We start from the raw sequence: 13,363 nt of genomic DNA, 5'->3' as shown, positions 1-13,363 counted from the left end.
TAATTAATTTTTAAAAAATATTTCAAGGTTTAACAAGGAGTGTTCTATTTCTAGAACTTTCAATTGTTGATATACATACCTCAGAAAAGTTACTCCTAAAAATTACTACAGGTTTCAGTATGAATCCCATAAATTGGGCACTTTTAGTATCCCCCATAATGCTCCTTCTTTCACTGTTCCCCACTGGGTTTCTTAGCTGAAAGAAGGAGAAATAAAAACAATGTCTGCTGGCACTGGGCTTTGATATTCTTACAAGACCAGGGGTTGTAGTAACTGTTGTGGTATAAGTGCTTTTTTATTCTTTGTCTATGTGGAAAGATCTCCTTATTGTATTAGAAAGAAATATTTTTTTTCCTGCACACCCAGGTATAGACGATTGGCATTCACTCAGCCTCTTAATAACCCACACAAGCAGGTTGACTAGGACCTGTCTGAGTCAGATGGAACAGGAAGAGGGACTGAGCATGAACCCAGACACACACTGGTGGTCTCAAATGCTGTAGGCCTATTCAAAGGGAAATGCAGAAATAGTTTAGAGAGAGGAGACTGTTTCTAGTATTAAGGTAGATAAGACAAGTTACAGGGAAGAGGAAAGCATCCTTCTTCCTCTGGTAAGTCTTGTAATTGCTCTCTGCACTGCTGAGACCTCTGTACCAGGATGAGAGCAGAAAAGGTGAGACTGCTAGTAAAGGATGACCCCCCTGACTCTGTCTGCAGGATTAAATTAAGCTGAGCTAGGGTAGGCTGGCCCATACTATTCAGCTGTTAGAAAGTTGTTGCTCTGGGTCAGCTAGTGTTCTCCCACAAGATGTGGTACAGTTTAGAGTTTGATGCAGGCCAAGTACTTTCCAAGAAAAGCATCTTTTTCGGAAGAGAGAAGCACTGTTTCTGCAGGGACACTCAGCATGTTGTGCCCACTGGTTTCAGGGAACAGGAATGGTCCCTGGCTGGTTTTGATTGCTAGTACTGATGTAGTTATTGGTAGAAGGGCAGGTTGAGGAATGGCATCCTTGCAAGCTGACTGCCTGCATAGCAAAACTATTTGGGAGATAAATCACTGCAGGCACCATTCTCTCGGTCTGTCCAAAAAGGTGGAATCTGGGGATATAATAGTGAAGTCCTGTGGTTTTCTCCTTTATCACGTTATGTCTTAACACCATGTCTTAAGGAACCCACAGGCGTCTGGACAGCATGCAGACCAAATTTTTCTGATGGAGTTTGCAGGTAACTGTGGATTTTAAAAAGTTTTTTTAAAAAACAGCGAAACACAAAACCCCAAAAAATCAAAAACAAAGAGAAACAGCTATGGCATTTATTTGTGGCAGGGGAGATATTTTGCATAGCTGTCAAAACCTGTATCTTCATTATACAAATTTATAATGGCCTTTGCTTATTGTTCTCAGCTGTGATATGCTTTACTTTAGGACCCATCCCTTGCATTATCTGCAGTCTTCCCCAGGGTGATATTTCCAACTCTTACGTTTTCCTCTGCTAGTCAAAGGCAATCACATCTGTCTCTCCATCTGTGGCATGTGAATTGAGTAAGAGTAAGAGGCTGCAGGTTTTCAGCTCTAAAAGTGAGAAAGGTAAATTCTTTTTTAAAAGTAAACAGTACCATAACCAAAAGAACGAGTGTTTTGCTCAAATTAATTATAATAATACATGTTTCATTACTCTGCAATCTGACTACCATTTCTCTTACTAATGTCACATGCCATTTACCTATGCACAATTTTAGCCTTGGACTTAATGCTAAGTTCTGTTCAGTTCATTGCCAAATGCCTTTCAGGACTGTTGCCAAAAATATTCTCTTCCCTATCCAATACTGACCTGAAGACTCTAATTCATTCACTACAGCATCTAGCCTTGACTACTGTAATTCCTTGGTTTGCTGGGCTTGAAGCCAAATCAATTGGCAGACTGCAGCTTAGTCAGGATTCAGCAACAGGGCTTCTGACCCAAACCACGCCAACTCCATATCCTCCCTGTGCTGCGACTCTATATTTGAAAAGTGTGTTATACATTTACTGTAACAGTTTCCTTTACACTGTAATTTTATGGGTGGAATTTTTCTTTTACCCTTCATGTCAACTGTCGCACTCTTACAGAATTTTTCTGTGCTAAATTGCTATATATTCTACTCTGACACTTGCAGTAATTTAGTGCAAAGCCCTTTTCATCCTGTGCCCTTAATTGGTGGAATTTGGACTAAAATTCTACATGAAATCTGATTATTTTATCTGCCATCCAAGACTTTTGTTTTTATTCTAACTTTTCTTTTTCTGTTTACATTTTGTTTCTTTCTTCTATCATAAATTGTATATATTATAATATATGGCATAGAATAATATGCATGGCAGCTTATCATGTAATAAGCAAAGGAAAAATTGAGTACTTCTCAACTCCTCAATCCAGAGATAAGTTTCAGCCTTCACTCAATCATGTATTAAGACCAGACGGCTTGATAAATGTAATGCAGGGTAAAAGTGTTCTCTCTACCTCTTAATCTGCAGATGAGGCTACATTTTGGTTCTCATTTATTTCTGTTTTTCCTTTGGTAGTACAATTTTCAAATATCCTGTATCAAATATTTTGTTGCCCTGGAGATATTCTAGTTTTCCATTTAATACAATCTTCCATATAACTTCTTCAGGTATTGTTTAAGGGATTTTTGCTGGTTTACTTAGTTTTTCTGGTTGCTTTTGCATTTATACTTGATAGCAATACATTTTTCAGGTAGCATTCTTTACAGCAGCAGAAACCGAGGCTTAAATTTTCTATTAATATATTTACTGTAAGCTGGCACCTCTAAAAAAGTGTCTTGTAGTTGCATTGAATTTGTTAAACATTGGCACTCGCATATCACTCTAAGCTTAGTTGTTTGGGTCTTTCTAGTTATTTATAACACAGCAGAAAGACAATTAGATAATAATCCTTTTTCCAAAACACGCCACGTTAATTAGCAACCGCAGAATAAGTCATTAGGAAAGATGCAATAACTTGCTTCCTGTAAGTTATATTGATAGGAAAAACATGACATGTTATAGACCCTTCCAGAACAATGTGTTTTTTTAAATCCTAATTTAGTAAGGAAACAGCTTTGCATATGGTCAATGAAAATTTGATATAGCATAGAACTCACTAACAGATGTTTGACAATGAATATTTCATGTTACTTAATAATTCTACTTACCAGTCACAGTTGACACTACAGTGCATTCTGGAGTTCAAGGTGCCCTAGAGAGATAGATATGACCTGTTATACAGTTTTGGAAATTTCTTCCTGGAGATCAGAAAATAATCTGAAAACCATGGTCAGCAGTGAGACTCAGATTATGGAGTTATCGGCACAAAATCTGGGGCCTCTCTTTGGCCCAGTTTTACCCAGACACAGACAAAAAATGAGTTAACTGAGGAGTTTCTCAGTTAATATAAACCTTTCATGGCCTCTCCTTAGGGGTGAATCTACCATCCCTGTGTGCTGCTGGGTCACTTACCCATACAAATTTGATCCTGATCAGAACTGGGTACATCATGTCTTGTCTTCCAATTTCCCAGAGCACAAGCCTTATGCCACCTTTAGGCTGCCAAGGTATCGATGGGAAAATAAATTAGTCTTGGTGCAATAAGAATAAATGTGGCAGATCAGGTTTACATTGAATTGCCATCTCATAGCACATGAATGAAGGATTTTGGTGCAGTAGAAAAAGATGTCAAGGCACTTCTCTGTACTGCCAAACCATGGCCTTGGCTGCTGTATAGCTCTAATGTAATTCTTGGAGATCTTTTATGTTGGAATTTTCAAAGCTTCATAGCCTAGGTCGCTGTGAATATTAAAATCATTGTACATACATTGACACTTTCTTTGAATAGAGCACTGATATGTTGGTCCTTGATAGATACTAATTTAGTATTCTCCTCTGCATTTTTCTTTATATTATCCCTTGCTGCCTGTTTCATAAAATTTCTTTAAATGCCTTGATTTTTAGCATGTTGTACTCATACTATCCTACCTCTTGTCACTTTTTTAATTCCAAAAGGTTAGGTAAATGAAGAAGATAATTTTAATACTGACTTTGTGTACTGCAGTTATACAAGAAGAAGCTATGGCATCTTCCTAGCTTGTGTTTCCATTGAGGAAAGTTTCTGAAACGATCAGATAATGACTTTTGATAAAACTTAGCACCTGTTCACATAATGGAAATTAAACACTTTAAAGTTCAAATGTTTTTCAAAATTCAGATGATCTTATTAATACTTATTAGTGGAAAATGGCAAACCAGCTCTTCTTCGTATCTTTGTGAATCTTTTCTACTTGAATTTCCACTTGCAAACTGAAAACAGATTGTTAATTAAGCAAAATTTTCTGAGCACCTGGGTCATCAACAGAATGACAGTAATTAAATTCTAGTCTCAATTTCCATACACATAATAATAGAGTGCTTTACCATTTTCATTCTTTTCAAATTAATTGAAAAAATATACACAGCGTTATTTCCTTGATACATCCACTCTTCAGTCTAAGCAAGTTCTAATGGGCTGAAATTATCACATCTACCTTAAAAAGTTAAATAGATTACAAATGGATAAGATCATTACAGTTGGTCTGAAGCACTTTCTTTATTGTAAACTACCTATGTGTATTAGTTTTAAAAGAAAATGAACTACAATTGTTTTCTATGACTTTAGAAGGTAATTAATCATCTCAGAAAGAAAAATTTCCATTCAAAACGTTGTAATCTTCTGGAATCTGAAAGCATCCTTTAAAAGTGGTAAAAAAACAGAGAATAGAAAAAATAAGCTCAAATGAGTGAGATTAACATTTCATTCTAGTGGTGAAAGACACTGCTTTGGTAGGTGAGCTCACCGTTTTAGATAGGATAGGTTGCTATGTATAGTAAGATTCTCTACATCTCTTACTTAAGGGGAGAATGAGAGAAGCTCTAGATCAGCAAGATAAAGGGACCAGGGTAGAGGGTTACAGCACTCCTGCCACCACTTTTCAGTGAGAGGAACAAGAAGTGCTGCAAGCTGCAACTTGATAAAAAAAGGACATTGTTTCCACCCAGGGATCTAAAGAGATAGATAGCAAAGAATCTTTGTCAAAGAGTTGAATCATTTTTCATAGGTTGGCACAGCTGCTGATTCAGAGGCACAGCCAAGGTCGTTTGTAGAAAATCTGGATTTATTGGTGTTTTCTTCAGTTACTTGTGTTGGGATGAAGGTGACTTACATCTTGGCCAAATCATTTTCAGCCAGGTCACTGTTGTGGAAGGACAATTTTGCTTGTAACTGAAGTGAAGAAAAAGAAAAGACTGTTGAGAGAAAAGCTTTCTCAACTGAGTTGAACAAGTAGCTAAAAACTTGAGGATCTTAATCATCCTAGATAACTGATCTAAATATTGACATTTGGCTTCAGAGCAAATTCATTAGAGTTGAATGAGAGAAAGCCCATTTCACATCTGTTCTTCATCTTATGTGAAGAAAAGAAGTGTCTGTTCATATAAGTAACCATATATAGGTCATGGAGACAGCACTGATCTACCACAGGTGAGCCCTTTGGTATTGAATGGAGGAGAAGCAGCAGCTGCAGCCACAGAGTGCAGGGTTGATGTATGGTTCAGCCCTTCCCACCTGCTGACAAGTTCCCACTATCAGATAGTCACCCTTCTAAGCAGAGCCTGCCTGCATTCTACACTCCCGTTCGTGCAGCCCGCTCGTCTGTGCGCCACTGCCGCGGGGGAACACATGTCAGGTGGATGTCTCAAGAGTCATTTCTGTGGTCACACACGTATTGCCGCACCTGCAAAGGCATGTGCCAGTGCAGGGAGTGGTAGCAGACACCACAGGGTAGAAGCTGCATGCCTGGTTCTTGGTGCATAGTTTAGAGTTGTGTAGACTAAAGTTATGGAGACAGACTTGAAGGGAGACATCTCCAACATTGATACAATGTAAGTACAAAAGACACATCATTGGATGGATATTGATGATGTTGTTTCAGTAATGACATCATCCATAGACTCCTAGTGTCTTTGCTTTGCTTCTCTATAGTGATCACAACATAAATTGCTTGTCTTGTTTGACTTCCTTGTTCACCAAAGTTGAGCAGATTGTCGCCGTTTTCAACGCTTCTACCAGACAAAAAGCTTGGGACCATTTCTCGAAAGCTCAGCGAAAGAACATAGACATTTGGCGAAAGCATTCTGAGGTTGGTGATTTTATTTTTACTTTCTATCCATCATCTCACAGCTGGATTGACACAGAACGAGTGTGATTGTAGCTGGACATAGTGTGTTTGGGAATATTTACAGCTACCATTTTAGCTGTTAATCAACTGGCCGTTTACAGTCTCGTCTACAGTATGAATTGCTCCCATTGCTCTCATTATGGTAATAGTCATTAAATAACATGAAGACAGGGAGCAATGTGTTTTTTATTTTTCATGCAAAATCTGGGAAATCATTAGAAGATTATGTTTACTATCTAAAATAATGAACTGAAGTAGTGAAATTAGGAACAGTATTTTCAAATAAGGAATTAATGGCCTGTTTTTAAAAGAATTCTGTGGCAAAGATTTTTTTCTCTGTGCCATCTTATGGTCATTATAAGATGACTTTGAGTGAAAATAAAATAAAAATTTTCTTTCCTAAATAATGGCTTAAGAATATTAAGTCCCTAACTGTGACCGATTCCTTCCCATTTGTTCTATGTTTATCTTTAAAAGAGTAGATGCATCATTTGTGTTGATTCTAAATATTATGCTTGCAAAGAAACCAGTATAAATGTAATCATACAACCACACAGAGTTAGCAGTGTGGGACCATGCATGTGTGACTGTCATAAGCATGAGCAGAGGAAATGGGATTCTAACTCCCCTTGCTGTGAGTAGCAGCAAAGGAAGTGCTAGACCTCATCCTGTGTTTTGGTCATCCAGCTTACAATTTAAATTCAGTATATACGCTATGAACCTGTATTTTAAAAAGTAAGTACCGCTGTCTTTGTTTTCTTTCTTCTTCTTTTTTTTTTATTTGATTTTAATATGAGCAATTTACATACGCTTGGTTTACTGTCATGTGGTACAGTGTGTTGATTGTTACTATCACAGTCCTCTAAATGATTTTTCTCTGTCTCAGAATAAAAACTTTAGAAGGTAAGGTGCACTTATTTAATAATTTTGTAGTACCCTTGTAAAATAAGTGTTGTACACTTAGTTTGAGAAACACTGAAGTGCTGTGATATAAATCATTTGGATAACATTTTAAGTGTCCATTAACTAATGCTAAATTACAGTTGAATACCAATGGCACTAAATGTAACATCCACATGAATACCAAATGAATACTTTATTATCAGTGCTATTATGGTGAATACAAAATTACTTCAATAATGGGACACTTAAAATAAAATGTTAGCATAATTTATTGGTACAAACTGTATTTTGCATTTTGTTCACAAATATTTCATACAATAGTGGATAATGCCTTTGTTCAATTGAAAGTTGGGAAGTTGGGAATTGATGTTTGTCTTATCTTTTAGAGAAATATGAAATTATGATTTGCTAGTAGATTTTTTAAATGATATTAAGATCATCCCTTCTTAAACTAACTTTCTGTAAGGGGATGTGGTAATGTGGTGTGTCATTCATTTACTGGTTTCTAAATATTTAATAAACTGAAATGTGTAAGAGTTGGACTTTCCAGCAATGTTAATTCTCTACTATTTTTTTTTTCAAAAATTGCTGCCTTTTGTTTTTCGACGAGGAGGACAAATAAAACAATTCAAAATTATGTAACGCATCTATCTAAACCAATATATTTTGGAAATGCCTGTTCTTTAGATCTGAAATGTAATGTAAATAAACCAAATAGTATATTTGATTTAAATTGCATCTTCTAACCATGATATTATCTGCTGAATTGTTTAATTCAGCTTGATCACCTTCCAGTTTTTTCCTGAATTTAGAAAAGCTTTGCTAGAAACCTAAGGCAAAGAAAAGACTCACACACACAGACATTCTCCATAGAAAATTATTGACTTTGCTGATTATATAGACACTGATGCATCAAGGACATTTGTCCATTAATGAGGGAGTAAATGTAAGTGGATGTCTGCTCATGTGTGCAGTATTCTTCCCCACAAAAATGTTCAGGTGGTCTTTTCTAATAAGGAAATCAGAAATGGCTTGCCAGTTTCTTCCAGAGACACTTCGGATTTCATTAGACGCTGGTTGACGATTTAGCCTTTTAATAACTTTTTTTTATTATTTGAAATTATTCCCCTGTAAAAAACCCACTAATTAGGTTCCTTGCCTTTGCTGGGATTAATGAGTACAGATACATTTTTCAGAATATTTGAGATCTGCTGATGAACCAAGGGTGCAGCTTGAGAGAAACGCCTTCCCTTTTTTTCACGCAGCCCCCCTCTGACAGATTATTGTTAATTGCACAGAGCTGTTGTCGGACTCCTCAATGCTGTCTCCTCCTTCCACACGACTCTCCCTTGTTTCAAAGATTTCAAACCACCTCTTTGGGAATTAAGCTCTTTGTTGGCAGAAAAATTAGCTGTCTGCGGGTGGACAAAGCCTACACTAATCACAGTGCAGCATCCCCATGTTACACCTGACAGGATTATTAGGACAAAATAGAGTCCTCTCAATCTTCTCGGTGCTGCCATTACAAAGGCAGCCGCTACGCCCGCGCCAGCTTTTCTACCCAGAACAAAGACTGTCTAGACTCCTACAAAGCCTGCATGCCTGCTGATCCTTTTCCTGGTAACATGTGCAGGGGCTGCCTGCCTGCCCTTGTAGCAGTAACCCGGAGACCGAGCTGTCCCTGCTGCCACTCATTTTGGATCAAGATGCAAATATTTTCAGGCCAGCGTTATGGGACTGGGTCTTTTAAATCCAAGGCAATCTGGGTGTATGGACAGAGAGTGAGATTCCTTTGACCAGCATTAGGGATTCATATGGCCTAATAGGCACAAGTATTCAATATTTGTAATATACAGCTCTTCATCTGCATTGTCTGCTCTCGGCTCCCTTTGCAATCAGCAGAGAGAACAAGGCACTTTTAGGGTGCCTTTTAGTTAATACAACTTTGTGTTTTGTACATTTGGCCAAATGAATTGTATCCCAAGTGGCAGAGGAAAGCAAGAATTAGCTATCCTTTAAGCAGGCTGACAATCTCTTTATCAGTCTGCTTTATATACCAGTTTTAAATATTATTCCTGCTGTTAAAACATTCTCCTATGCTTAGCAGACCTTAAGATCACTCACTTTTTCTCTTGTTTTCCCTGAGTGTTACCTTTGATAAACTCAGTTCTTTCACAGGAAGAATTCCCTGTGCTTCTGTTTTTATAAATATTCATACACAAATAAATATGATTACAATGATAAATTATGTCTAATTAAAATCAGATCAGTATTAAAAACAGATATTAAATAATATATAATGACTTTATGGAAGTTAATAGTGACAAAAGGTAATTTTGGATTTTAGGAGCTCCGAAATGCTCACAGTGAACAGCTCATGGGAATCCGCCGGGAAGAGGAGATGGAAATGTCTGATGATGACAGTGGTGACAATCCCAGTAAAAAGCTGAGAGTAGATGATTCAGGTAAATATATGCAAGTGTTGTTTTATTAAAAGCAAACAAAAACTTACATATGAGAAGCGACATGTTAATACCCGATTATATAAGACAGTATCTTTTTTTAAACCCTCATAAATTAGTTATTTGACTGATGCAAGCTGTCTCTAGGAGATGTCTGTCACCTGCTATGTTCTATAATGATGAAAATTCTCCAGTTCTGCCCTTGGCTGGTAGCATTATGTTTCCGTACTGCACTCCCTGCAGCTTTGCATGACAGCATTTCATTCCATGGTAGAAACAATATTTTATTATGTGACCAGTTCAAGTTATGCATTGGTCAGTATTCTCTAAACTGTACCTTTCTTTCCAGCAAAGACATAATAATCTCTAATCTCTGTAAGAAATAGCATTTTAACTGTGGGGCTTTTTTGATTGCATACTGCCTTTCTAAGGGTGCCTGTTTCACAGTATGGTGCTGCATTCTGCATGAACTAGACACTCATTAGATGTCTATCATGAGTCCAAGAATAAGGCTGCATGTAATGTGAATAAGAAAAGCAGTTTTTCCAGCCTTCTGCTAATACTCTGCTATCCAGGATGGACACCAAGAGGTGGCTCAGAAGCTGCCAGAGTTACTAACTGGTAACATGATTGGGATGTATGCTTTGCTCTATTTCTTGGCATTGGCTATTAATTTGTGAGTTGCTAGCAAGGGTTTGCTTGTTTAGACACTCATATAAAGAATGAAATTTTTAGGAGTTGAAGCCAAAGCATGACTAGAAACTGCCAGGCAGCAGTGAACTTTCAGAAAAATAAAGAAAGGAGGAAAAATATAGAAATAAACTGAGAGTCTCCACTAGGGTAATCCTGATCTAGTCCTTTTCATACAGGCATCATAGTAAGAAAGGAAAGAATTTCATCCATTCCATGATTTCAAGTCCTTGTATGCCAGTCAAAAAGTGTGAATTCAAACTTACAGAGAGAAGAACTCTTTGGCTCCTTCTGTGACGAGATACTGTGTGAGGTTGAAGATCCCCAGAAGTAAAGACCAAAGGAAGGAGTGTCATTCTAGCAAAGAAATTTTTACTGTGACATCTCTCTTAAGGGAAGATTTAGTATTTTTCCTGGAAGAGAAATGCAACAATAAGACCTGTAAAGGGCAGCCTTAACTTTTGCTAGGCTAATTTCATGGATTTGTATTTTCTAGATACCATTAGCAGAGTGTTTGAAGCTGAGACAATGGGTCATTGCAGACCAGGAACTGCTAGAAATCAGCAATTTTTATGACTATCTAATCATTTTACATTGACTATGTCCACTCTTATGGAGAAAAATCATTAGAACTAACAACAGGAAGGTAGAGCCAGAAATACATATAGACTGCATGCCAGAAGAGGAGGAGGAATGTTTTGAACTGTAACACCAATTCAGCCAGGTTTAGTATTTGCATGCTTAGGGCAGAGCTGTGCTGGTCATTTGTTTAGTAACACCACAGATAGGAAAGCATGTTTGGTTTTCATGCGTGAAAGAAGACATTACTGTCTAAAGTTTTGATGTCTGAGATTTCTACAGTGTTCTACCCCAGACAATTTCAGGTTATTTGTATTGTTACAATGTGAGCACTTGAGCAAACCCAGTACTGTGCTGCATTCTAAATCAAAATTTAGCAGTATGAATCTACCTGAGTATGTGTCCATCATTGTTTGTTGTACCATTCATCATCCTCTTAAACTCAGTGGAGTTGATCCATCCTGCTGCATACATAGTCATCCAGTTCTCAAATGAATGTCATGGCTTTCTTCTTTCAACACTACACTCTCAGTTAAAGCAAGTGCATTTGGTTCTTCTGTCAATGATAATAGAGGAAAGTTGGAATTAAACCCAAAGAGCTATTGGGTATAAAACATTAGTAAATGAAAATAAACTGAAAGAGGACTTTTTTATTATTACTCTTGTGTACAGAAATGTGATTCTTCTTTCCTTCTTCTGGTGGTTTTTTTAAATTGCTATTTGTGTTAGCTGCCTTCTCTTTTTCTTTTTTTCCCTCTCTTTCTAAGTATGTCATGCCAGAACCACCACTTTATCTCACTGGAGTGGCTATTTGTATTCACATTAACCTCTGGAATTGTATGAAGAATGTCTTTTTTTAAAGAGTCTTTTGTCACAAAGAAACCATCTTGCACAGTAAGAAAACATTGTTACTTTCTTTATTTTTAACCCCTTTTCTTAAAAGTTTTGTCTGAGTTCTTAACCTTGGGAAGAGAAAGACTTGAATAACATGAAGATATTGTGCCTCTTCAGTTCAAGGACGACGTGCACACATAAGTCTCAAAAGTCTAAATCCAAAACTCGCTGAAGCAAGGAGACATGATGAATTGATTTCAATGGTTCCAGAGCTCTGGATTGCGTGTTCTGCCATTCCAACAATTTTCTTGAGGATATTTTTCAGCCTGCCCTTTTTGACAGTGTGAGCAAGACTGCTGGGAAGTTATGACCCCAAAGTTATAATAAGTGACTTAGATTCCCTCAGGCTTCAACACCTGCGTCAGGTCTTTTTTTCAGTGGTTTGCCTGGTTAAGTCATTGCTAGTACAAGAAGGCTTAATTAATTCAACTATTTAGAATGTGTTCTAAAGACCTCATTCTGTCTCAGTAAAGTGTAGTTTCAGGAGTCTCCCAGTATAATTTCTTCTTTCCTGGAAGAAAACCCACTGAGTGCATCACATCTTCTCACAGCTAGATAGTTAGCATGAAAGCTTTCCTCTCAGATATCTGAAGATAAACCTATTAATCACCCTGAGAAAAAGAGGATGGATTCCAGCCCCAGCATTTGAAAACATACTGCAACACATCTAAGCCCTGATAGATACTGCAGAGAAGTTCAGTGCTTGAATGCTTGTCCAGAGTTGCTGGACTTGGGGTTTCAGAGTGTTGTGGTTTGACCTAGCTGTCAACTAAGTATGACTCAGCTGCTTGCTCACACCCCCAGCCCAGTGCAATGAGGAGAATGAGGAAAAAAAGTAGTAAGTTGTGGGTTGGCATAAGGACAACTTAATAATTGAATAAAATATGATGATGATAATGGTAATAATAATAGTAGTAATAGTAATGATGATGAAAAGGAGAGAGAAGGAAATAAAATCCAAGAGAGAGGAGTGATGCACAATTGCTCATCACCTTCTGAGCAATGCCCACTTTGTCCCCAGCATTAATTTACCCCTTCTGGCCAACTCCCCTAAGTACTGAGCATACTCCCAGCTCTGTGGTATGGAATACCCCTTTGGCTAATTTGTGTCACCTGTCCCAGCCATGCTCCCTCCAGGCTTCTTGCACACCTCCTCACTGGCAGAGCATGGGGAACTGACAAGTCCTTGGTTTAGAGAAAGCACTATTTAGCAGCAACGAAAATATCAGCGTGTTATCAACAATCTTCTCGTACTAAATCCAAAACACAGCACTCTCCCAGCTGCTAGGAAGAAAATTAACCCTACCCCAGCTGTAAGCAGGACACAGAGGAATGTTACAGGTAGCTGACACCCTAGTGTCATATTCACCCCCAATAACATTTGGGGATGAATAAGCTGTCACTAAGAATAGTTTGCATTTTTCTTTGAGTCATGCTACATATTAAGTCATGCAAGAGATCAAATCATGGTGTATGTGAGAAACTGATCTTTGTTTGGGAAAATTTGATCTTGTGACAATCCAAAGAGGTCCATAGAGACTTGTTGTGAAGTGTGTCCCTCCATTCTAGACTCAAATCCTCTTCTTTC

At 37.7% G+C, this 13,363-nt stretch overlaps 1 protein-coding gene across 10 annotated transcripts in view; it reads left to right on the top strand.

Annotated features, from left to right (window-relative positions):
* ENOX1 (ecto-NOX disulfide-thiol exchanger 1) overlaps positions 1-13,363 on the top strand; it is a 370,196-nt gene that overhangs the window by 298,002 nt on the left and 58,831 nt on the right. For all 10 annotated transcript variants that reach the window (XM_083854594.1, XM_083854596.1, XM_083854591.1 and 7 more), the window contains 2 exons: positions 6,102-6,208; positions 9,498-9,615. In XM_083854594.1, the coding sequence (XP_083710720.1) occupies positions 6,102-6,208; positions 9,498-9,615 (225 nt within the window). The remainder of the gene's footprint in view (positions 1-6,101; positions 6,209-9,497; positions 9,616-13,363) is intronic.

This window comes from Zosterops lateralis (assembly GCF_965231275.1).
Source record: "Zosterops lateralis genome assembly, chromosome: 2".
NCBI lineage: Eukaryota > Metazoa > Chordata > Aves > Passeriformes > Zosteropidae > Zosterops > Zosterops lateralis.
This window is presented reverse-complemented; position numbering and strand designations above follow the sequence as displayed.